Source organism: Ictalurus furcatus, chromosome 20, assembly GCF_023375685.1.
Source record: "Ictalurus furcatus strain D&B chromosome 20, Billie_1.0, whole genome shotgun sequence".
NCBI classification, from domain to species: Eukaryota; Metazoa; Chordata; class Actinopteri; order Siluriformes; family Ictaluridae; genus Ictalurus; species Ictalurus furcatus.
In genome coordinates this window covers 6412803-6440143 of record NC_071274.1, presented here as the reverse complement: position 1 = coordinate 6440143, position 27341 = coordinate 6412803, and the positions used below count along the sequence as shown (strand labels likewise).

Here is a 27341-nt window from a genome sequence, read left to right as displayed (position 1 = left end):
CAGTTAATGTGAGTACTCAATAACAGTCTAGAATAGTACGTAAGTGTACCACTTGAGACACAATGCTTCGTGGAGGTCACTAGGTGGGGAAATATGTCCATTTTTTATTTCTGAACTCTGTTACTGTATGTTGTTATAGTGAAAAACTCAAATAAAATATACCCTATTAATTTAAACATGGCTTACTGAATGTGAACATTTCAAAAATATTAGTCTAATATTCATATGTAAATTGATTGAAAACATGATTGAAACAAAAAGAGGAAATTGTGAGCTACTTTCCCAACTGTAAATCAAGTGAGGTTACAAGCCCTAGCTTGGGAACCCCTGTTTAACGTATATGATTATTAAAGGTTAATACTACCAATTCCACCTTGAAATGCACTCTAATCCACAGTCAGCTATAAGCGGTTAGTTATTATGATAGTGAATCAATGCACTAAGTATGTGAAGGAAGGTGGATCCTCTTTGGTAGAGCTTACAATGTGAAACGGCAGTGCTGTAAATAAATTTATTGCACAGGCATGCTATAACCACGCATCATTCTGTGTTCAGTTAGAATAGTCTCTGTTCTGCCCACATGGGGAAGTGCTTCATCAGCAGAGCCCACACAAGCGATCGTTCACTCGACTCTAAAGCCAGGGGAAGTAGAAAAACTCCCGAGCTGCAGCTACTTTCAACAGGAACATTAAACCAGCACAATTAGAGGGACCTAAGTGAATGGGACAGGAAGCAGAGGAAGTGTTTTTCTCAGTCTGAGTCTCCTAGAGAGGCTGTTGATGATAAGGAAACAGCAGTAGCCAAATATGCGGGAAGCAGTACAACAATGCTCTGAGATATTGAATGCATTTTCCGCCAATTACAAGCGTTAAAAGGAACTTGTGTTTATTTGCAATTCACGTCTGTGAAACTGAATGATGTATTGCCAGATATTTCTATTGTACGCATTGTAATCTGTAGAAAAAATGGACTAGTGTGAAGGGAAAAAGGAGGAAAAGAGTCATTAGGTTAGCTGAGGTGATGTATGTTCGTTAACCATTGAAGAGAGGAGAGAGGAGGTGGAGCTTATCACACGTTCAGTTAATAGTGCTCTTTTAGAAACAAACTGAAACTGGTTAGATTTATAGCTGTATACTTTAAAATTGTTTATTGTGTAAGCATTCAGCAAGAGCAAACTTGGATAATCAAACAAATCTGATCCAAAACACATGTTTGTTAAGGAATTATTACCACATATTTGCCGTTAAAGTACATTATCACTGTTATTTTAATAGTATGTGTTGAACTTGTAAAGTATTTAAAAAGACAAGCGCTAATGTGAGAGGACTAACTGTTTAGTGCAGTACACCAGGTGTGACGTTGCATGTCATCCACACCAACTGAAGTAGCTGATGACTAGACGCAGCATTGCCGTAGACTCCCAGTGTTCTCAGTCTTCTTCTTGTTCTCAACAGATGCAAGACAACGAACCATAAACGAAAAATTGGTAAGAGGTTTAAGGGACTGCCTGAATCCGAATTCTTTTGTAACTCAAAAGCCTTTCTTAGGGGATTAGTCTTAAAGGCTTAGTGGTCCAAAATGTTTTCTCCACTCACACAGGAAATCACTAAATATTAAAATAACTATACTTATATATATATATATATATATATATATATATATATATATATTGTGTGTGTGTGTGTGTGTGTGTGTGTGTGTAAGAAGAATTTTAGCAGCAAATTGTAAACACATCCTTTCTTTATTTTGCTCATTCTGTTCTTTTTCTTTCTTTATTTCTTTCACTCTTTATTTGATTTCTCTTACTATTTTCTTTCTTTCACTATTCATTTAACTATTTATTTGATATTTTCCTATCTACCTATCTGAGGTCTTTTGCCTTTTCTTTCACTCTTTTACACTTTCCTTTTTTCTTTCATTCTTTTACCCCCCCCTCTCTCTCCCTCTCTCTCTTTCTGAGAATCAGCAACATGATGTATTTCATTCCTGCAATTAATCATTTAATTTATCAAAAATTAGTCAATTAATTTTGTTCCCCATTTAATCTTTGTTTATATGATGGCTTGCATGATAAGACTGGAGAATTTGGCTGAGGGGTGTGTGTGTGTGTGTGTGTGTGTGTGTGTGTGAGAGAGAGAGAGAGAGAGAGAGAGAGAGAGAGAGAGAGCGATTTCATCTCATGCTGTCATTCTTCCAACTGCCACTTTGTGGAACTGCAGGGAAATTGGTTATTTATAGCATTTTGAGCCACTGTCTCTCATCGGCTGCCATGTTTCACCAGTATGAAGGAGACATATGGACATGCATACGTTGACACATGCGACAGGCTATAAAAGTGTATGGGGAGAGAGAAGGAGGTCTTTAAAGCTCAGCAGTGTGGAGTGAGATAATGAGTACAATGTGTGTTGTAAAAGAGCAGGAAAGATGAAATAAGGGAGAGTTAAAGATTAATTGGAAGCAAATGGAAGCAACTTATCATAAAGAACTGTCAGCTAGACAGAAGTGCTACTGCGTCTGGACAGATGTTAGGTGTGTAGCGTAGGCACATCTGGAAAGGGGGACTTCTTAAAGAATAGAGAAGACTCCCCTTCGTTCAGTAGTCTTATGTTAGTGAATTATCCGCATACAAACTCTCACGAATCATTGTGAAGGGTCTTTTCATTGTATCCATTTGTCTTTTTCATTATGTCCTCATCAGGGTGAAAAACAAAAATGTAATAGTTTTTATCAGCCAGAAGTAGTCTAGACGCTAGGGTTTTTACCAGGGTGTGAGTGATTTTTTTTTTTTTTTTTTAATCTGCTGCTAACTGCATATTATGTTCTATGTTAAAGTAGCAGAACTGTGAATGGGTGCGAGTGCATCGCAGGAATCTTTCCAGGAAGCCAGGGAGTTTTGGAGGAACCAGGGATTGTGAACTTTTTTTGAGCCCCTGCTTGAAAAACAGAAATTTTCTGTGGACAATGAACATGATCATTGGTCAAATACAAACTGCACACAATGACTGAGCTGGAAAGCCGCCATTTTTAAAAACCTACAATTACTCAGATGTTTTATGTTAATATTTTTGTTTATACAACACCCATTTTTGCACATGTGCCAGTCAAAAATGTATTTCTGGTGGAATATTGTGAACAGTAAAAACGGGCATGTTAACCTTCATTAATGTTAACATCATATTCACATAAATAAATTTCCTGTATTTTATTCCTTACATAAAAATTTGTGTGAGTGTGTGAGTATAATCAGGGAGACTACTGTAGCCCTCTGGCCCACTGCCTACTGACCTTCCAATGTAAACATCGATAAGATAGGCATTTTAATTATGTTTGGGATTAAAGTAGAGTAGACAAGTCCCACTTTTTTTTTCCCTTCAGACACTGTGTTCTTGCAAAGTCAGTCTCTCTCTCTCTCTCTCCCTCTCTCTCCCTCTGTTATGTTTAGCAATCTTAAATGAAGCTATTCAGTTCATTAACCAGTGAGCAAATATGACAAATAAGTCCAAAATTGTCCTTGTCAAGCTTTATTATCGAAACTTTCAGCAAAAACTGACCTTTAACTAGCGTGTAAAGTAGTTTTTCTTCTTTCATGTTTCCCTTTTATTTTCAACCCTCTTTCTTCAAATGGGTGTTATTTTATATCAATTCATAAACTAACATAATTAACCATTACTGAAACAACACATCTTAATAAATTGTATTTTTCTGTTTTAAGTTGGTTTCTGTTCATCAGTGTTGTTACACTGAGACTCACCGATGTGACTTAGGACACAAACTAAACTTTACTATGTAGCTGAACATTGTAATGCCATAGAGACAGCCATCTTGGACAACCAGAATGACTTTATTCCTTTGGCATAATTTTCTCCCATTCCTTGGGGTCTGTCTCCCAAAATTCGAAGGTGATAATAGACCCACTATGAAATTAAAATGCGGAATTAAAAAGTAACTGAAGAACATTGTGCAAATGTATGATGATTTGGACATAAAAAAAAAATCTGTATTTGGTACATTACCAAACATTTCGTAGCTGATTGATTACATTTAAGGTAAAAAGAAACTGTGTTCATTTGGGGTTTTTTTTTCTTTTGTTAAACTAGTCCTGTCAAGATGGTGCTGACCTTCTGAAAGCAGTTCATGCACATATAAAATGAGCCAAAGGTTATCTCAGATTATTCTTATATTCAGCACCAAATGTAGTTTCTAGTTTTTACAAGGATATTACAGAAGGATTTCCCAATATTTTGGTAATTGTTGACTTTATGCTAGATTTCCTACTACAAAATTAATTTTTTTTTTCATAATTATATAAATAATGCAAAAATATATCCTAATAATCTGTTATGTAAAAGCTTTTCACTAGAGTTTGTCTTCATAGTGAAATAAACATTTTAATTCTAGCACCCACCCAGACACTGGATATTAGTTTTCTTAAGTATGCAAATTCATGCAAAGCTAATTACATGAAGCCTTATTTGCATAAACAAATGCTAATTTTTAGAAAAATGTCAAATACAAAGAATATTTCTAAGAATATTAGTAATTAACAGGCAGTGATTCATTGTGATAGGTATTGCTATTGTTTAGTACTCTATTAACCTGTAATGTCTTGCTTTGATTGTAAATAGGAGAGGCTTATATAAACCCTTTCAAGATAATAATATCTTGCTATATATATATATAATAATAGAGATAATAATATCTGCAGAGTTTATTATAATTTTGATATTTTGAAGACCGATTTAATGACATTTTAACGCGATATTGTAACGCTGCAGTTGCCTATGCGTTACAATCAGCCATAATCTTTTTAATCTGCAACATTTATCTCTCCATAATCTACTTCTATCTTTTAATCTACAGTGATCTATTGTGGATAGATGTTCTTGCAGTTTTTTTGTCCATGATGAATAAATGGAATTTCTCCACTGTGCATTTCAGACACTTTTCAGACACTTTAAGCAGACACTAAAATAGATTAGACATAAGAATATGATGAATACTGGGCCTTAGATTAGATCTCTTTTAAACCAAGTTCATGTCTAGTTGTGCTATATGTGGTATCTAGATTGGATCCTGTTGAGATTTTAAAAACGTACACCAAAGCTTCAGTTAAAAAGTAAAGTATTAATAAACAACAACAACAAAAGACAAATTTAAGTCTGATTGCTGTATCAATTGTGATATGCTGATCTGCTAATAGCTTCTGTACAGATGACCAGCTTTCTCCCTCACTTTCTAAGCAAAAGAACTGTTTCTGGTCAAATACACCAAATTTTCATATCCTAAAATTCTTTAAACTTGGAAGCAAACACTAAATATGGATGAGGGAATGTTTATAGCTGCTACAATGTAATTGATAAAACAGGAGCTTACCTGTCTTGTGAACGTTCAACAAATCGCAATGGTTGATGAATTACAGTGATGGTGTGTAGCATGAATAAAACATTTCGGTGTGTGTTATAGGAAAATAATCAGCTTCAGGTTGGAAACAGTAACACTTCTCAATGGGCTACAACACACCATCACTGATTATGTTCGTTTATCAGCCTTACATCTCCGCGGTTGGGGGTTCGAATCCCGGGCCTGCCCTGTGTGTGTGGAGCTTGCATTTTCTCTCCGTGCTTCTTGGGTTCCTCCTGGTACTCCATTTTCCTCCCCCAGTCCAAAGGCCTTGTGTTGTAGGCTGATTTGGCATTTCCAAATTGTCTGTAGCATGTGAATGTGTATGCGATTATACTCTGTGATGGGATGGCACCTATCCTGGGTATGCCCTGCCTTGTGCCCTGAGTTCCCTTGGATAGGCTCCAGGCTCCCTGTGACCCTGTGTAGGATAAGCAGGATGGATGGATGGATGGATAATCCTCACATTTATCTCTGCTACAACAAAAAGACTAAACCCTAGAGACAGCTTGTGAATACTACATATGATTTGTATTAAAAGTTTTTTTAAAACTCAAATCAAGTGTGATCAGCTACTAATTCTGTAGGAAAAACAGTTTTGAATGTTGTCCATTGATGGACAGGGGTTGTGTATTGACATCATTGTGTTTAGATCTTACAGATGTGGCAAGACTGTGGGGTTACTGAGGTTGGCGGCGGTGACACACACAGCCTAGCACGGCTAGATGAAAGACCCAACAGTTAGATCAGGAAATTGCGAAGATGAGGATATTTTGCTGGTTCTGAGTTCATGCAAAGTTTGATTTTTTTTTTCTATTAATAACATAGTAAGCAGTAAGGTTTATACATCAGAGTATTTAAAGAAATGGTTGTATTCCTAGAAATCTTATTGTGTTACTAGAAATCCACAGTACATTAGTAATACACCTGAACGAATGAGGGCATGGTGGCTTGTTAAAGCTGGGCAGATGTTGTGGAAAAACCTCCAACAGAGGGAAGACAGAGAGAGACTTTTGTAGCTGCATGTGTTGGGGGCGTGTCTATGCAAATAAGACCACATGTAAGGAATTGTGGGGAATTGACGGGCAGACAGAGCCGAATGCTGGGCCATGTTTACTTGCCTTCTGTGTGGTCTTTCTCTTGACTGCTTGATAACACCTTCGTTTGTTTGTTTGGTGGTACAACCGTGCAAATGGCAGCAACTGCCGAAGTAAACAGTGACTCTGAGGTATGTTTGCATTTTGCATGCTTGTTTGATTTTGCGTTGACTGGTTGCTGATATGTTATCCTTGAGATGCTGGAGATAGTGCTCAAGTGTTTTTTTTTTCTTGGCTGCTAATAATGAATCTTTTTGTTGAATCTTATTTCAGTGTGGCTGATATGTAATATTGTAACAATTACTGTTTAGTTGATCTGATCATTACTTGTCTAAAAGCACCTGTAGGATGTTTTATGCTGAGTGTCCTTTCAAAAGGACATCATGAACGTGGTCTGCTTTAATGTTTGCATGATTTCATATGTGCACATACAAGCATACAAAAGTACATGAATGTTTGTCAGAAAGACTTGCACCAATGGAGTATGGACCGACAGAGTAGAGTGTTGTGTGCACCTGAGTTGCTGTATAAGAGGCTCCCTGTGTTCTTAACTCTCACACAAACACATGCACCAATGTGCCCTTTATTGGTCTGACTCACAAAGAGCTCCGCTGTGCCGATCCGAACAAGAGCATCATTCACAGCGCCAATTTACACGCGCTGCTGGAAGAGATGTAGCTTCTCACAAAATTCTGCCACAATTATCAAGTTACTTTGGCCTGTTACTGCGAGACATTTCAGAATGACCCAGATACCTGAAAATGATCACAACTCCATTGGGAGCAGGTGTCTCAGCCTCAGATTTTCCAGCCTCAGATGCTACTCCCACAGTTTATGAAGCATCATATCAGAGTTAATGCTTTGGGTTACTTTTGAGTCTAGTTCCTTCTTAAGGTTTCTTCCTCATGTCAAATCATGAGGTTTTTCCTTGTCATTCTCACCCCTGACTTGATCATTAGGGATCTGTATGTACATCTTGATGTACTATCAGTGTTTCCCAGAGGTTGAGAATTTACTCAACCTGATGTTGCGGGGTTCCATTTAATCATATCAGGGAGCACAGTGGCTTAGTAGTTAGCATGTTTAACTCACACCTTCAGGGTTGTTTGTTCGAATCCTGCCTCTGCCGTGTTTGTGGAGTTTGCATGTTCTCCTCGTTCTTCGGGGGTTTCCTCCTGGGTACTCTGGCTTCCTCCCCCATTCCCAAGACGTGTTGTAGGTTGATTAGCATTTCCAAATTGTCCGTAGTGTGTGAATGTGTGTACGATTGTGCCCTGTGATGGTTTGGCACCCTGTCCAGGGTGTCCCCAACTTTGCACCCAAAATTCCCTGGGATAGGGTCCAGGTTCCCCTGCAACCCTGTGTAGTATATGCAGTATGGAAAATACATGGGTGGATGAATCATAAACATAGCTGGCAACAATCTTGACGGTTACAGTCTCACCAACTATACACACCTCCAAAACCTTTTTTTTTTTTTTTTTTTTTAACCCCATTTTCTCCAATTTGCCAGTTTCAACACACCAGTTAGCTATGACACCACAGCTATCAATCAGGGAAGGTGAGGCAAGCATGTGTTTTCTCGTAAACACATGAAGTCAACCACCAAATTTTTTCAAAATGCTGCGTTTGCTGCTTCACATGACAGCAGAACCGTTGGCGGCACTATCTGCCATCTCCTGCATTCATGAGTTCACAGAAACCCACAACTGTTTGGTGTTGTTTTAAGGAGAGATAACACCATCCTCCCACACAGAGAGCACTCTCTTGACTCTGTGGCGTTGTCGGGATTCAAACTCACAATATCCCAATGATAATATGAATGCTTTTTCTGTTGTGCCACTCATGAGCCCCAAAAACTACATTTGAACACTGTGACACAGCGATCTTTTCAGTGCCTGATATAGTCACTGGATTAAAGAACTTCACAGCATCCTCTCTGTTAAAGTCCAGACTTTTGTGTGAAACACTTGGTGTTGAGTAAACGAGACCCTTACCCTTGTGTTCATGTTGGCAAGAAAAGCCTGTGGTTGGTGGTCTGCATTGCCAGTTGGATGCCTTCTGCTTGTGAAAGCATGGAATGCTCTTGGCAATGTTAAGTGATGGAAATTACCAGACATTCAAGTGACAGTTTTTTATTTTTATTTATTTTTTTTTTTCAGATGCTTGATGTCATCACTTTCACTCCTAAGTCTTCTTGAAGGCCCACCCATGTTGCTCAGGCCCATGAAGATGATGTTATGAGCCACATTTAGCTCTAAAGGTTTACAGGCAAGGTGTAACTGTAATCTATATCCAGTACATCACATTCAACCTTTTGATATTTCTGGCAGCTTTTTTTCCTCTCTGCCCAATATATCTTAGAAAATAAATATAGAATGGAACCCAAAGGAGTTTATATGATGCTTTAAGTGCTTAACTGCTGCATAATTTATTCCCCTAAGCAAATTACCCAGCATGTGTCCAAAAGATTTTGTTTCTTCATGACTTGTTTCCGTGTATTTTGGCTGAAGATAGATAAGTACCTCCTTGAAGCATTCCCAAATTAACCGTGCCATCCAGGCTTGCTAAAGTGGAGGCTTTTGTTATTATACACTTGACTGTATATTTTGAATGCATGTTCTTCAGTTGTATATTTGTGTGGTGCTAGAAAAACCACAACCTTTACCTCATCCAATATCCAAGATTGCGGCATGTCCGCCTCCCTCGCTTTTCACAGTACTTATTTCAGCTACACAATAGAGCCTTTGAGAACATTAAATCACCCAGAAACAAAACTCGGCCGGGTGGAATTTGTTATCATAGACTTAAAAGGATGCTACATTTATATGGTTGATAAGGTACATTCTGATCATGTTTTGCATGAGCTGCTGTAACCCTGGCTTGTAAAACCAAAGTTTAAGTACACATTGCATGATGTTGGTTCATTACACGTGTTCACAGTCTTGGGAAATAATTTTCCCAATCTATAATGTAGCAGAAGTAGTTTCAGTTATATTTACTATGAGTTCTTGAGACAATTCCCAACTTTGATACATTGATACATTGTATTGGTACATTGTATGAACATTGATAGTGTATGGAATTGAGGCGCTGATTACATACTAAATATGCCTGCAACACTTGTGTGATAGTCTGGGAAAATCCATTGGATGTTGCTGTGGCTGAATTCTGGCAAACAGCCAGTTGGCCAGAGTTATATGTTCATATGCAAAGGTTTGGGTACTCCTGGCCAAATGACATATTTAGTTGATTTTTGAAGTGAAAAGAAGTAAATGGTGTCGTTTATGGTGGATTTTGAGGCATGTTTTGGATCTCTTTTCTGCTTTTTTTTTTTCTTGACTGACTGTGTCTCACATGCTACCAGATATTTACTGGAATCCCTGTGGCTCAGGTGGTAGAGCGGGTTGTCCACTAATCGTAGGGTTGGTGGTTTGATTCCCAGTTCACGTGACTCCACATACCGACGTGTCCTTGGGCAAGACACTGAACTCCAAGTTGCTCCCGATGGCATGTTAGCACCTTGCATGGCAGCTCTGCTACCATTGGTGTGTGAGTGTGTGTGTGTGAATGGGTGAATGAGACCGTGTAAAGCGCTTTGGATAAAAGCGCTATATAAGTGCACCATTTACCACTGTGCAGTGTTTCCTGAGCCACTGGCTGCAACTCAACACTAAAGCATAATAGATCCACTATTAGAATAGAACCATGCTTAGTAGTTGCCATGTGTTCTTTTCCTCAAATGCTGCATCTTTTTTTCCTCCAAATATACCTTTGTAGATTGTGGCCAAAGTATTCCATTTTGTACTCCGTCAGTCCTCAGCAGTTTTTGCCTCTGGCTTATCTAGATATTGTTTTACATATTTCACATGTAGACTTTGTGATGAGGTCACAGCTAAAGTTTCCTTCTGATGGCTCCTCCATGCAGATCATGTTTGTGCAAGCAATGCTGCAGAGTAGTACGGAGCAGCACCACTCCTGTGTCAGCTAAACCTTCCTGCAGGTCTGGATTGTCATATGGGGGTTTTCCTTTGTCTTTCTGGCCAGCACACCAGCAGTCGTAACTAAAAGATTTTTTGGTCTTCCAGATCTTACATTAACTTCCACAGTTTCCTATAGCTGCCAATTCCTAACAATTTCATTAAGTTCTGAATTTTCAACTGCAAGGGCATCCACACTTTTACACAGGCCACAAATACTTTTTTTTTGTTCTTTAAAAAAAAAATTTATTCACATATATAATAACTGTGCATTAACATTTACACAATAATGTTTTTTAATAGCTTGCTGCTGAGGTTGTGTTTACTTTTTTCCACTTCAAAAATTAAGGGGTGCACAGTCTTTTATATACTGTACTTTGACATCTAAACTTTATCCGACCATCACTATATTTCACCCCAGTGATGTAGAAATGTTTTAACAATGATAACAAGGTGATATTTTTCTTATTATGGTGATTTCCTTTTTAGTCTAGTTCTATATGGCTCATGGAGACCTTGACCTGGTTTAGTTTTTATACGTACTTCTCCACCACTGTCAGCAATATCTGGATTTTACTTCATTCTGCTTCTTTTAAGATTTTAGTCATTAAGGCTAACTGGAGGAAATTAACAATAGATGAAGAGGAAAATAACATTAGAAAAGCTCTTATTGCTGCTTTTGTTAGTGTTGTAGATGTCTTTCTCTCTGAAACTTTCCACTTTCCTGTGCAAATGCATCTCTTCAAGTGCTGCCTTCTCCGCTCGTAACTTTGGTGAGATTTTCCACTATGTGGAAAAAAGCAGAATTGCACACAAAAAAAAGCTGGTTAAAGGCTTAATTACAGTAAGAGGTCGCTAGCTGTTGGGTCTGCCAGTCTCCTTACCTTCCTTCTGCAGTACTCATTACTGGGACTTTCTAGAGCATGACCAGTGACTAGAAGCATTAAAAATGCACATAAACAAAAATCCCATCATAGAGAACTTTGGCTGGGTTGCAGTTATTCACTTACTGCATCATTATTTGACAGAAAACTCTGTGACATGTCACATGCATTAACTGTGGAATCATAATGGGTGGTTCAGATTAGAGTTTGTTGATTGGCCCCCTGGGGGCAGCTCGATGAAGCTGAAGGACACCACGACCCAGAGCATGTTGGTATAAAAGGCCGGCCATTGGGTTGGTATCTGGGTTTGGACAAGGTATGTGGAGCTGGATCTGTAGAGCCAATATATTTCAATTGGTTAATCCTGTTCCACAGAGGCTCCCCAGGTGAGCATTGGTTAAAGAGGTCTATAGGTAAGCATTGTGAGCAAGGTAAGCTCCTCTTATAGGTGTCTGTATGTCTCTTCCCACTTTATTTCTGTGTTTTGCTTCCTGAGATTGGCGCATTTTGGTTCACTGTGCATAGACACCTAAGCTATTTTCCGAAAGGAGGACATCGCTGTCTTGACCTACTCTGAGACTTTATCATGGATTATAAGGAGTGGTTTCTATTTCTATCCAACTGAAAAGTAGGCTGAGCAATATTTAAAGACTCTATACTTGAGACACTGTGATATTGGGAGATTTCCCCCCATGCAATGAAAAGTGCTATATAAATCTCCAGAATTATTATTATTATTATTATTATTATTATTATTATTGTTCACAGCTGACAGAAACAGCACATATTACTTATTGGAACTAGGGAAAAAAACATTTATGTATGGTTTGTTGTTTCTACCTCACTATTTTTAATGACGGAAGCCTGTGGTTAGACTAATCACCATTGTCTTGAAATTAGGTCAGTATAGCCTGGTGTTAGTAAGCTGATTGACCATTGATCTTGCATCACACAGAGCTGAAACAGGTCAGCAACCTCTAATCAAATCAAAATTGAATCTGTTAAAATGACAAGTGCTTTGTTCTTAGATTCAAGTTTCAAGTTTTGAAAGATCCTATTAATTTTTGTTATTGGTCCAAAATCAAGAACAAGTCTGCAAGACTGTCTGGCAATAAATTCCTAGCTGTCTTCAGTGATTAATATTTTTGCCTTAGGGTTTCAGTCTGACTTTTTAGCAAATAGCAAATAGTTTGTGAGATGTTTATGAGTGAAAGGAAAGCATACTCTATATGGTAGTACTGACATTTTCTGGTATTATGGAACTATATTTGTTTCAATAAATTTCAGTTCTTGGGTTCGACTTTGGTCACCATGGTATATTTTAGGAACTTACTTAGACTATAAGCTCTTCAAAAATAAATAGTTTAATGAACACTGACAGGCCTAGACTAACAGACTCTTGCTGATGTATATAATCTTTTTAGATGTTGTAGAAATGCCTGCTATATGCAAACCACTTTGAATGTTGCACACTCCCAGGCATAACTCATGTAGACAGCTTGATTTGCTTTTTCTGGCATCCTTCACCATTTTTAGCATAAAGTTATGGGGTTCAGAACTCATGTGTTTTACCAGCTCATTTTTTTCTCTCTCTCTTCGTTCCCCTGTCTGTCCAATCTTCCAAAAATGGCTGTGACATAATGGACTCTTGTCACTTGTCGCTCTTACACATTTACCTTGACTTCATCTTTGCCCCATTTGCATCCTAATCTACATGTATGCCCTGTCTTGTTTGGAGATGGTAGACTGCACAGTAGCCCCTGTAGCAATGGAGGACAGTGAGCAATGGAAACCAATCGAGGACTGTCACAGTGGTGTGCGGTCTGATGACCAGGACTCCATTCCAGCATCTCCTAAACCAAAGAAGCTTGTGGAAGAGCAGGTACTGGCAACCATTCCTCGCCCCTCATGAGTCCATTTCCTGATTTTGACACTCACCCTTGTCAATACACTACTGCCCATCCAGTTTATTACTGGTTGGAGATAAGCTGCAGTGTTCCTGCATGCTACAATACATGGCATGCAAACCTTCAACAGTTATACAATTATCAGCTAGTAGTTTCTGAAACAGTGTTGTATGATATTCCCCTTTTTTGCCTTAATGAGGATTTTTAGCATTTTGTTACTATTTGGATTAAATAAGGCACCCTAACTGTTTTGCAAATTAAATAAATGTAAAATATATTTAGATACATTTAAATGTAGCACATAATAATAATAATAATAATAATAATAATAATAATAATAATAATAAATAGTTTATTAACACCTCCAGGGTTGGGGGTTTGATTCCTGCTTCCACCCTGTGTGTGCGGAATTTGCATTTTCTGTCGATGTTTTGGGGGTTTCCTCCAGGTAGTCTGGTTTCCTCCCCCAGTCCAAAGGCATACGTTGTAGGCTGATTGGCATTTCCAAATTGTCTGTATTGTATGAATGGATGTGTGAATGTGTGTGATTGTGCCCTGCGATGGGTTGACACCCCGTCCAGAATGCCTTGAGTTCCCTGGGATAGATTCCAGGCTTCCCCGCAACCCTGTATAGGATAAGTGGTACAGGATGGATGGATAGATGGATGTTTATTGGTTGACATTAGTTTAGTTCTTGACAAATGTAGTTATTGACAACTTTTTCAACTAGAACACCTTTTAACATATAGACACAAACTTATAGGCTGTGTGGCAAATAAAGCAGCTAGCTGTACATAGCTAACAGCTAACTTGTTTATTTGCCACTCAATCTTGCTTATTTGTTCAAGGGATGTTAACTTAAGCTCTATAGAATGTCACTCAGTCAAGAGATTAACCTGAGCTCCTGATCATCATCCCTGCTCTCTCTGAGACACTGTATTATTCATCAACCTCATATAGGATGGACCGACCTCGGAACCTGAGCTGCTTAATGGTTCCCCCAGTTAGACCATGGCTGATTATCAGTGGATTTCAGTTCTGTGCTCTTTGGCCCTGTGAAACATGTTCATGTAGCAAATGTAATTAATGCAAGCTGAGGATTTCTGTGAGTACTCATGTCAGATTATTCTGTACTTTATATCAACCGAGAGTATCTGAAATTTTGTGTTTTAAATTGCCTCCTCTAGTTAATGAGGCAATTAATAATATGCAGTAATATTTTTGTGCTTCATTCTTCACATGGTCTCTAAGCTACAACACTTCTGTGTCGATTCAGGATCTGTCACGTTTGATTTGGATACACTTTCAATCAACACCTGCTATAATGAAACTTGTCTAATCCGCCATCTGGAAATATGAATAGATTCTTATCGGGATACACTTGAGAAGCAATATATCACAGTTATTTATTTCATAACCCTCTTGATAGCCCTCTTGATACATCTGGAACAGGGCAATCCTTATGTAACCAATGCACTATTTGATTTCTTTTTGTTATAACAGAGACTGTTGCTTATACTACTAACTGTCTTTGAACTTTGGCATTTAAAATCATTAATTTTAGTTCTGAATTTGGCCAAATATCATCTATACTAATATATATTTTTATTTGCACCCATATAACTGGCAGTTCTAATGACCCAAAGTAGATAAGGGACCCAAAAGAAAGAAAACAGTGTTTTTTGTATTATTTGTTCCTTGATGCTTGTTTGCAACCCATAAACTCATTGCTTTTAATCACTAAAACATCTCTCTACTTCCCCCCACCTTTGACCCACCCTATGTTCCCAATCTGCACACTTAACCCCTTATACAATTCTTTCTTGACCAATCATACCATCAACCTATGCCACATCCAACATACCCCCAGAAATCAAGCCACACCAAGGAAGATTCAGAGGACTCTGAGCTGGAGAATATCATGGGACACCATTCTTTGAGAGAGAGGCACCTGTTTGCCCCTTGTGAGGATGAAAGTCATGAGAGTCCCCACACAGAGGAAACATCCACATTTTTGAGGCTTCCTGCGTTATGCAGAACCCTTGGGGAGGTCGAGCCTGACCCCAAGCACAACATTCAGACTGGATATGTGGATCTGCCACCTCCCTTCAGCCCATCACCCATCAGCCCTTCCAGGCCCAAGAGTCCATGGGGTCGCTTTGACCCTTATGACTCCACTGAGGTAATGCTGGGAGACCTGGTATAGGTCTTGAAACAGAGAGGAGGGGTTTTCACAATCCAAATTGCATTTGAATGGAACAAAACATATTTTAAGAATGATGGTGGAATTGTTTCAGGATGAACTGTATGCGTGACAGCTACAGTCTACAAGGATTGGCCATAGTTTGAGTAATTTTGAGTTTTTGCATTTAGCTTTGGGACATCAGTTTAAAGACAGGATTTAGCCTAGGCACAGGGCCCAAATTACCTCAGATCATACTTTACTTTTCTGTGTATTCATGCAGTAATATGTTATAGTAGTAAAACAGCTACAGGGTCCCCGGCTTTGTAGAGTTTTACATATTCCCCCTGGGTCTGTGTGGGTTTCCTGTGGGTTCTTTGGCTACCTCCCAACTCCCAAAAACATGCTGTGGATTATGGATTAGCCACTCAAAATTGCCCCATGTGTGAATGAGTGTTCAAGGTGTATTCTTGCCTCGTACCCACTGTTCCAGGATAGGCACTGGATCCACCATAGCTCTGACCATGATAAAGTGGTTACTAAAGATGAATAAATGAATGAATCAGTCACTCAATCATGCAAATGAATAAATAAATCATTCAATCAATCAATTAAACAATCCCAGGTAGCATTTCACTATGCTTTCAGTTTGGCCTAGTCTGGTTTTCTACCACCTCCAAAAACATGCTCCAAGTGGATTCGATATTTTTATATGCGCCAGATGGGAGTTTATTTACATCTAGTTATGTTGGAGTGAGGTCCCATTGTACCAAGACTATTAGAAACAAGCTAGGTTGATGCAAGTTCTTGTTTGGGATGATTACGAGACCATAAATAAAATAATCAGTAATTGCCTTTTGGCAGAAGCCATCCAAAATGTGTTTATGCAGGGACTGGATTCTCGTAACATGGTGTACTTTACAACTGAAATCTTTAGCTCACACACTTCGTAATTGACAGACAGTGGAAATCTTAAACAAATATTACAGCCTTGCAGCTTGGAGTAATGGTACGTCAAGTTCCATTTCTCAGTCATTACCCCCTCCAAAGGACTACATCCTTCATTTGGTTCAGCTGAATGCTAGCTAGTTTTTTTTGTTGTTGTTAATATCAGTGGGCAGTATTCAGAGTTCATGACTTGAAGTAAGTTTCAAAGTTACATCAATATGTTGGGTTGGGTTACACAGGCACTTACAATTGTATGAGTAATTAGTAGTTAAATTACCTTTACAAGTAATTAAAGTAATTCAGATCTATGCATGTAGTTCATGCTCATAGGTTTACAGATTTTTCTCGTCTGGATGCGTCTGAGATGGGGTTTTTCAATGGAGTCTTAACCACTCCCTTTAAACACAAGCACTTGCCTTTAAGCCCCCCAAAAATAAGAGGATAGAAAATGCAGACTGAAAAATATAATTTTTTTTCTTTGCTGTTGAGTGTAATGTAATGTAACAAACACAAGAGACAATTTAAAAATGTAAAGACTAATGCAATGATACATGAATAAGAAAAATGTTCAGTATTCATTTGGCATATCATAAAACTGTGGAATTTTTATTTGGGATAGTTAAAAGTTACTTCAGGATGATTAACATAACCGTCTGGGTTGGTTTCTGGCACAGTTAAAGTTCAGGCTCTGGAGTGTGTACTATATGTGTGTGATGCCCTGTGATGGGTTGGGTGTATGACTTCCTTGCACCCAATGCTCTTGTGTTATACTCTTGATTCACCATAACCTTGAATTGGATAAGTGGATACAGATGAATGACTGATCTATATTTTTTGTGTTTTGGGGGAGAACGTTATGGCTTTGGAGCTTTGATGGCATGTCTGAAATGCTATAGATTGTATATGTCTAAAATGCTGGTGGTCCTTTTCACACTTGATAGTTTGAACTAATTAAAGGTGGCTGCTTTTATAACCTCCATTATATCCACCCAATTTTGTCACCATTTGGTTTCCCAAATACAGAGTAACTCTGCATAGCTTTTGAGATTAAAATAGCCAAGAGCTGAAGGGATCCCATATATTATGTAATTTTCTGAAATACCACAGTCAGTTCTGTTCCTTGCCAGGTTCTTTGAATGCCTAAATGTTCAGTCTGAGCTATAGCTAACTTCACGTTCTCTCTCTCTCTCTCTCTCTCTCTCTCTCTCTCTCTCTCATATTCTGTTTTACACAGGACCAGGATAAAGAGTATGTGGGCTTTGCAACCTTGCCAAATCAAGTGCACCGCAAATCTGTGAAAAAGGGCTTCGACTTCACTTTAATGGTAGCAGGTAAAATAAACCTGATTGGAATTCTACTGGGGAGTCTTGTGTTTTGTGTTTCCTTGCCCCACTCTTTCTGTTTCTTCTCATTGGGTCCCTTTTTGTTTTCTTAGGTGAGTCTGGATTGGGCAAGTCCACCCTGGTCAACAGCCTCTTCCTCACAGATCTGTATAAAGACAGAAAACTTCTCAATGCTGAAGGTAATCTAGATGTGGTCAAATCCTAAATATATTATGCAACTGAATGCTTCAGTATGTTCGCCAAATCCCATGTATCAGTTGCTCAGAAACCTTAGTTTATTTTGTACACAAATGAGCATAGATTTTGTGTTTTCATGCTTTTTCCTGCTCTGTACTCACAAATTCAGATAATATCCTTGTCTTATAAGCTATTCTTAAGCTACCAAAGTAATAGAGCGTGTTGCTTTCAGAAAGACATGTCAAATAGAATAATTTGTTTTGCAACCAAAGTCAACAGGGCAAATAGCCAACAACTAGTTGAGAGTTGAAAGGAAAAAAACACTTGGGTCACCATATCCGTAGCCGACTGAGTAACATTTCCACTGTTCCCCTTTTTTCAGTATTTCTTAATGGATGACCAAATATGCACTGAAAGAGTATGTACTTACAGTACATTATATCGAGAGAAGTACTGAAATCTAGCCTACATGAATTTGCCGATTTACATTCTGTATTAGTCTAATTGGAGAAACAATTAGCCTGTTTTTGTTCCAGAGCGGATCACCCAGACAGTGGAAATCACGAAGCACACAGTGGACATTGAGGAGAAGGGTGTCAAACTCAAGCTCACCATCGTGGACACGCCAGGCTTTGGGGATGCAGTTAACAACACTGAGTGGTACGAGCTCTGTGTCCCATTAATGTTGTAATATTTACAAATAAACATAAACCAAAATACAAATAATCTATTCTAACCTGTTTAATTTTATTTTTAAAAATGATAAATGAGTATAAAATAAAGGATTCCTCAAAAGGTTCTTAGCATCATATAGGGGTTCTGCTTGGAACCTTTTCTGATAGAATAAGACTCTATTTAACATCGGGTTTAACACAGATTCTAGATTTTACCTAAGAATATAGTTTCTTTCTATTGAATGTAATTAAATTTAATTGTCTTTATTAGCAATTGTAGTTAAACAAAGTGATTGATAATTTAGGTATTTAATTTAATAATATAACTAAAAGATTAACTAAAAATGTAATTATCATTACCTATCAGATATACATATAAATTTACACCTTATACAATATACATTATTATTATATGCACCTTATAATAAATAATTTATTAAATGAAAGAAAGAAATAAGAATAATGTGCATTACTACTACTACTACTACTAATAATAATAATAATAATGAACTTATTTAGTAGTTAACAAGTGCGTGTATGATTTCAGCTGGAAGTCAGTAGCCGACTACATTGACCAACAGTTTGAGCAGTACTTCAGAGATGAGAGTGGCCTGAACCGCAAAAACATTCAGGACAACCGCGTGCACTGCTGTATTTACTTCATTTCACCCTTTGGTCATGGGTATGAGAACACACACTAACGCAACACACAAAATTTGCCAGAAATACACAGACTCACAGATAAGATTCATTAAAATCATTTATGTTGTAATGGGTTTCGGTGACTCACTAACCCTGCATCCCAATTGCATATGATCCATACTAAATAGTATCTGAGATATGAATTAGTGTGTCCCAAATCGTAGTATGTTGAAATTAGTATCCCAAAGGTACCCGGGTGGTCTACTATTTCCGGTAGATTTTCAAAGTGTGGATACACTAATTTCTCCATCTGGGGATTAATGAAGTATTATCTTATCTTACCTTATCTTATACTGTGGACACTTTTTTTTCAGCTAATATTGCACACAACTCCTTGTGTGAGGGAGGAGGACTTTTGTGACAGTTTGCTTGCTGACATATTTTAGAGAGGTGTAAATGAAATGTGGAAAAATAAATTAAGGGAATGATAAAATTAAATTATAAATTAGATAAGGAATAATGAATGAAGAAAATCTGAAATGCAACGAAGAGTTTGTTTACAGTGTTCTCTTCCGGGCAACGACGCCATTAAATGTTTTGGTTTGTCCCAATACTTGCACATGCTTTTAATACACATTCAAAAATATGTATTTGTTCTTCACCAAAAGAGTACATACTTTCAGTACATAGTATAAGTATGCCAATTAGGGCACAGGGTAAGTCTCATAAGCCAGTATAGGAGACCTTGTTTTGTTTTTTTTTTTGTTTTTTTTCTTTTTGTTTTTTAATCCAAGTTCGCCCTCTAGTGTCAAAGTGTAGTAATTACATCTGTTTGAAAGATCACCTTCTCCTGAAGCTCTCCAGACAGGAAACTGACTCTTCAATAGAAAATGATCATCCTTCCTATTTGAGCAGTTATATATTTAAGCACACTGTATTTATATTTGTACTGTATTTATATTTCCCTGTACTTATGACTGATGTATACTGTATATTGTTTGTATGAGTGCGTCAAATGAAAAAAATTGCAGTGTTCATTGCAAATAGGTGTCTCGAAAGTGTATAGTTTTTCTGCGTAATCTCCATTTCATTCAGTGCATTCAGTGTGCACACACTTAACGAGTGTCTGGATTCCTCTACAAAAAAAAAAAAAAAAATCTAAATTTTTTTTGTTATGTTGCGCTTTTAAGGTTTTTCATTTGACTCACCCTAGCATAAAATTACTAATGCATTTACCGCACATGTACAGCATGAATGAGACAGAACAAAGCAGCCCAAAGTTATTTGTTAATTTGATTCCTATCAAGAGTGCAACTGTTAGCAACGTGAAGTGAGTGTGGCAAGCAATTTGACAAAATTGCTTAATGAAAATTATAAGTTAGTCCATCCGTCCGTCCCCAATATGAAAGATTATCCATGTGTTTTGGAACAGCCCGGGTCTTTTCACTGTTTTTATTTGGGTACAAACCCTTTAAACTGTACAGTAGGTGGAACAGGAAATCACTAGGAACAAAATGTTGTCTCATTCCGACACGAGAAGACAGTGATGCATTTTATACCCTAGCATCGATCTAGTATTGTGTGTTTTTTCTATCTGTGTGTGTAATGAGAGTGGGTTTGCTTGACTTTTTTGCAGTCTCAGGCCTTTGGATGTGGAGTTCATGAAAGCCCTACATGAAAAGGTCAACATTGTGCCAGTTTTGGCCAAGGCAGACACTCTCACCCCCAGTGAGGTCAAGAAAAAGAAAATTAAGGTAAGTTCGCAAACATAAACTGGATCGTTTCAGTCCTGCGATGTATTAGTTGAGATTATATCACAAGAACGTATTTATTAACCCTATATTAGATGTTTTAATATGGATGGACTGTAACTAATGAATATGCGTCTAATGGATATATATTTCTTTGTTTGCAATATTGTGCTGATCTTTAGTAAGAGTGTGGAAAAGGATCTTTTCAAGCATATAGGACATGCAATAAGCAGATATGACTGGACAGAGGACTTTATAAACACCAATCCATACAGTGCTGAGATTATTTTAGCACAGTGATCTACATAGCTAGCAATCTGCCTAATGTAAAAGATCAAGCAGCAAAATTACAGATTCATGTTGAATTTTACAGTCATTTTCCTAAATTAAATTTGTGGTATGAAATTTGTGAAACGAAACGAGCATCATGCTTTTCATTTCTCATGCACGTACAGGGGAACATGTTTCAAGGCTTGACCAGCAGTGTTCATTTAAAATAATGGTGTTCCTCATCTTTTACTGACTGTGCTGTTCTAGACCAGGAGACCAGGCTGTACAGGCATGTGTTTTGAGGTGTGGCTTTGGAGCAAACACTGAAGGGAAGGTCCTGGGTTTAGGACATCCTTCAAAATCACTGACTTCACCTGTGCAACTGGTTTAATACCTGCAATGTTGCTGCAGTGTTATATAGCATTTTTGTTTATCATGAACATTTACTTTTATACCTTTAATTACAGTCTAACGCTTTTTCTCGCAGATTCGAGAGGAGATCGAGCAATTCGGGATCAAAATCTACCAGTTTCCTGATTGTGATTCAGATGAGGACGAGGAGTTCAAACAGCAAGACCAGGAACTGAAGGTGTGTATTATTCATCAGAGGTGTGTGTGTGTGTGTGTGTGTGTGTGTGTGTGTGTGTGTTTATGAAGAGAAGTGAACAGAGAAAGATGTAGCAGCAGAACTACCTGCAGTGCAGCAGATGCTACTGCAATGCCTCACTTCTTCTAATAATTATTCTCTCTCTCTCTCTCTCTCTGTCTCTCTCTCTCTCTCTCTCTCTCTCCCCGACTCCCTCTGCAGGAGAGCATCCCATTTGCAGTGATCGGCAGTAACACAGTCGTTGAGGCAAAAGGAAAGAGAGTGCGGGGTCGACTTTATCCCTGGGGCATTGTAGAAGGTAATGTATTGATGAACTTGTATAAACCATTGCTGAATAAAATGTTATATAAAAAATTGTGCCTTGCAGTGCACATCCTTCAAATAAAACAATGTTGTTAGCATTAAGTCTGATCATCTAATCAGATGGTGTGTGTGTGTGTGTGTGTGTGTGTGTGTGTGTGTTCCAGTGGAGAACTCTGCACACTGTGATTTCATAAAGCTGAGGAACATGCTGGTGCGCACACACATGCAGGACCTGAAGGACGTGACACGGGATGTTCACTATGAGAACTACAGAGCTCAGTGCATCCAAAGCATGACACGCATGGTGGTGAAAGAACGCAACCGCAAGTATGAAGAACACGCACGCTCTTCTCATACACATCTTTTAATCAAAAGAGATGTAGACAAAGTTCTACCACGTATTGTCTATATATGTGTTTGTATATAGACATACATTATAGACAATATAGACTTATTGTACAGATTCCAGGATGTAGCACTGCAAAATAGATATACAAGTGTCTTATTCATTGTGTGTGTGTGTGTGTGTGTGTGTGTGTGTGTGTGTGTTTCATAAAGCAAACTCACTAGAGAGAGTGGCACGGACTTCCCCATTCCTACAGCTCCCAATGTAACGGACGCAGAGACAGAAAAACTGATCCGCGAGAAAGATGAAGAGGTACAGCCGCCATCCTACCTGGCCAATCACGAAGCAGAGACAAAGCCACACTCTGATCCTCCCACAGTCACCCACACACACTGACCTGCAAAAAAGTCCAGTCGAGTAGAGCCAACAGTTGGTTGGGTCCTGATGGTTGAAATGCCATTTTTTAAAGCCACATATTTGCAAAATTCAAATACAGTCATCTAACCAAGAGGGCTTTGCTCCTCAGGTGTCCCTGGGAATGAAATAAAATCACAAGCGTTCAGGAAAATGGGGTATAGAGCAGAGCAGTAGCGCCCCCTTTCATGACTGGTAAAATATTAATTTGGGAGTTTTTATGATTCAAAACTGCACATCAGATCATTCGTCTGCCCCCATCCTTAGATATAGAAAATCTAAATATATTAGATTTGGCACACATGCTCTTAATAAGCTGAATTCTCAACTAAGAGGTTTATATTCCTTTTTTTAATCTAAAAAGCAGTTTTAATCCAATACATCACAGCATGCTGTGTAGTTACCCAAGCACAGAAATGATCAGGTTATTAGTCTGCATCCTCTCTGAGTGCCTCTTTAGGTGAGTTTCCAGCACATTCACTTTTTAAAAAAAAAAAAAAAAACTCAGGAATTTTTCTGACATTTTTTTGAACATTGCTTTGCTGATTGTTCCCAAACAAGCTTCACCGCCCTGCTTCCCCCAGTGAAAATGTGCCTTAAGTTCCAAAGTTTAGTTCTTTAGTTCTGGAAGCCTGCACACTTCCTCACTTATGTACTTTAGACCCAGGATTCAAGATATTGTGGCTCGGGAAAATTCTAAAACTGTCTAAATATTTTTTCTTACCTTGTTTGTCAATAATAATACATAATGCCTACAGTTAGACTTTTTCTTTCATGCTGTCTTTCTTTCTTTCTTTCTTTCTTTCTTTTGCTTTGCTTATTTGTTTGTTTGTTTATTTATTATTTAACTCTTCATTAACTGATGCTTCTCCTATTTTAAAACTGCTGTATTTCTCCAAGTCTTATACAGAACCCACTATATAATGCTGAAGTAGCTTAATAGGCAGAAACCAAAACGTTATGGGTCATTAAAATCTTCCAAACCTACTTCTGTCAGTCTGAATTAACATTGAAACTCAGTACTCACAAGCATGGCCACCTTACTGCTTTACACTGTACTTTTCAACATCTTTGCATGTAATTCTAATATAGTTTTAAGTTATCTTTTAAAGTAATCCTTTTGTATGTAGTATAATAATAATAATAATTATTATTATTATTATTATTATTATTATTATTATTATTATTATTATTATTATTATACTATTTTTAAAAATATTATTTTATTGAAAGAGTAATACTATAAGACATATTTTGATGTTAATCAATATATACACTGCCAGTCAAAAGTTTGGGCACGCTTAGTCATAGTGGGGATTTTCTTTATTTTTAGTATTTTCTACTTTTTAGAAAAAACACTAATAATAAATAAAATTTATTTTAAAAAGATGGATTAAAAGGTAATGGAAAAATGTATTTGTGGATACACTCTAAATATGAGGGGGAAATGTAACCTTTAATTTATGTAAATTTATACTAAAAATACTTTTTTTCTTTTTTTTTTTTTAAACCTGTCACAGCTGTTGGCATATTTAGTGCAACTAGTGCAACATCCCTTTACCACTGTAACAGCACTGAGACTTTACTTATAATGCTTGATGAGAGGAGGACACAAAGCAATACAAAATCTCTCTAGCTCTTCCAGGGTCTTAGGTCATCTCCTGTGGACTCTCCTCCTGAGGTTCTCAGTGGGGTTTAGGTCAGAGATTGGGACGGCCTTATCAACAGCTTGTCATTTAACCATTTTTATGTGGGTTTGGATGTATGTTATGGATCATTGTCCTGCTGGAAGGTCCAACCCCAACCTAGTTTCTTGGCAGAAGAAGACAGATTTTCATCTTCTAGTACTTCTTGGAGTTCATGATGCCATCTATCGTAACAAGCATCCCAGGGACTTTAGAGGAAAACAGACACACAATAAGAGATCCTCCAACATGTGTAACAGTTAGGATTAGAATATTTTCTGTGTAACTCTCCTTACTTTTCCTCCAAACCCACCATGAGTGTGAAGGTTATAGATGACTACTTTAAATAACAACTTAAAGAGTTCCTAAACCCTCAGGTGAACTTTAAAAAAGTAAAATATTAATGTGAAAACTTTTGTTACATTTATTTAAAATGATATATATATATATATATTTGTCTTTCAACCATAAACCTTTTTTCAAATGTTTTTTTGGTCAGATGAAAAATCTGTCGTCTTTTTAAGAAGATGAAAAATACTTCTTCAGTCTACCCTGTCCAAACTTTACACTGGTAGTTTGTGAAAATGTGCATCATACCTGGCAGACTCAAATTTTTACGTGTCAGCATTTGCACATTCCTATCATTTTGCTTTTGTGCATTTTGGAAGTTAAACCCTAAATTAACATTGATTCTGTAGTGGAACAACACTGTTAATATTGATTCTGCACTATCACCGGGTGCAATTCTTGCACAGTAAGGGTTAAGCAATCCACAAAAGCAGTCATGCAGTAAAAAGTTAATCGATTGCCCATTGAGCTGTGTCCAAAGTTCCCCTGTGAACATGTGACAAGTTGAAATGCATTGCATAAGCATTTCCAACCCTCCAATGATGAGTTGGTTAAATCTGTTAACCCTCCCACCCCATTTTTTCACAGCTGCGGCGGATGCAGGAGATGCTGCAGAAGATCCAAGAGCAGATGCACACCCAGAAGGAAGCCTATTAACCCCTGCATGTGCCATTCACGTTTGCCACGGTGCCACTTTACTGCCTGACCTTTATGCCTGGGACCTTACCATCTGATGAGACCCTTTTCTGCTCAGTGAAGCTCCAAATGTAGTGCACAAAGCATGCTCCATGTCTTGGTCCACTTTGTCTTCAGTTTGTGTGTGAGTCTAGTGGCTTTGAAGTTCCACTAGGTGTCATTAAGTGCTGCAAAAAGAAAAAAAAAAAACATGCCCTTGTTTGAGTGCACTAGCATCAAAGCCGATACAGACACAAAGAATTTCACACAAAAACAAACGTATTGTATTTTGTGAAACAGTTTGGCCTGCTTATAGAGATCAAAAGAACATATTTCTCGCTTAAGAGGTTGGGGGGGGGGGGGGCTCTTTTTTGTGCAGTGTACTAAAATAACAAAGTCCAAATGTAGTTGCTGTTACAGACAAAACAGTAACTGAACTAAAGAGCCAGATGAAACAAATGAGAATGTTATTTTCTGGGGATTTCATATAGTTTATGAAACATTTTAGCTATCTTAGAGAACAAGCAATTATTTGTACATCTTTTGATCACTTTTCCATTTCATTTTCAGAAATAACATACTATAAACATAAACTTACCAAACTATACTACCAACAAGGGGACATCTTTTGTTCCTTTAATATGTATATTTTGTCTGGGAAGGTGTATGTGGTACATTTTGAATTAGTGTTTAGTGTAAAGCTATATTACTGGTCCCTTAAGGTCCAATTATTTACCCTGAAATCATTTTAAAATTATATGCTTCATATTTCCAGGTGAATGATACCTACCACAGGTACAAAAGATGTACCCTTGATGGTACCACCCCAGTAATGAGGAAAAGTACAGTTTGTTACCTTTATTTCCAAAACATAGACATAAATAAAACTGCTTGTGCAAAGTGAAAAAAAAAATATTACAGATACAATTTTGTAAATCTTTATGAAATTCCCAGAGAACAACAAACCCAGCTGTTGTGTCTGTGTTTCTTGTAACAGCAAATACACTTGGATTTTGTTTTAAGAAAACTTATTTTTTCAGAATGGCTATATTGGTGGAAGTGAAAGCTACAAGTGGCATTCTTTAAGTAACTTTGTTTATACGCCATTATGCATATATAATTCCCTGGATTAGCTTGTTTTCATAGGATAAAAACAACAAATTATTTAAATGTTTGTTTTTCTACATTGTGGTATTTTATTTGTTAAATGAATGCATTCGTCGTACTGTATGTACATGCTTTTGTTTGTATGGCTACAAAAGAAACAGAAGGTTTCTTTACATAGGTCAACACTGTTTTATTTTCTTATGAGAGTAATAGTAATAATTGAAGTACTGTAGAACAATATTTTTCTTAACAAAGCTGACATATTATTGATTTATTTTTTGGAAAAGATGTTCCAGAAAAAATTACATCATTCCTTAAGTGCAGACTTTTAACTAACAAGTCAAAAGAGAAGACAGTTAGTGATGTGCGTACAGAGGAAACTATCAATATATAACATTGTCTTTATCTTAATGGTGTAATAACAGATGAAATGCAGTTGCAATACTTTTTTTTTGTCACTAAACATTGTAATTAACAAGATGATGATCATGGGAATGCCCAATAATGAAATCAGGACAATTTAAAGTGAAATAATATACAATGTGATGTTTTTCAAAGTACATAAAATAAGCCTAATGCGAATAAAGTAACGATCAATATA

The 27341-nt window shown here is 37.5% G+C and overlaps 1 protein-coding gene across 5 annotated transcripts in view; it reads left to right on the top strand.

The window, feature by feature from the left end:
- Nucleotides 1-27341, top strand: part of septin4b (septin 4b) — a 66814-nt gene extending 39473 nt beyond the window's left edge. For 2 of the 5 annotated variants that reach the window (XM_053651110.1, XM_053651111.1), the window contains exons 2-11: nucleotides 17633-17729; nucleotides 17834-17920; nucleotides 18455-18578; nucleotides 19140-19274; nucleotides 20871-20988; nucleotides 21743-21844; nucleotides 22064-22160; nucleotides 22330-22492; nucleotides 22724-22823; nucleotides 25547-27341. In XM_053651110.1, coding sequence (XP_053507085.1) covers nucleotides 17633-17729; nucleotides 17834-17920; nucleotides 18455-18578; nucleotides 19140-19274; nucleotides 20871-20988; nucleotides 21743-21844; nucleotides 22064-22160; nucleotides 22330-22492; nucleotides 22724-22823; nucleotides 25547-25615 — 1092 coding nt within the window. In that variant the 3' untranslated portion in view covers nucleotides 25616-27341. Of the gene's footprint in view, nucleotides 1-6025; nucleotides 6629-12429; nucleotides 13244-15138; nucleotides 15451-17632; nucleotides 17730-17833; nucleotides 17921-18454; nucleotides 18579-19139; nucleotides 19275-20870; nucleotides 20989-21742; nucleotides 21845-22063; nucleotides 22161-22329; nucleotides 22493-22723; nucleotides 22824-25546 lie in introns of those variants that run through there. The other 3 variants (XM_053651106.1, XM_053651108.1, XM_053651107.1) reach the window with 3 other exon arrangements.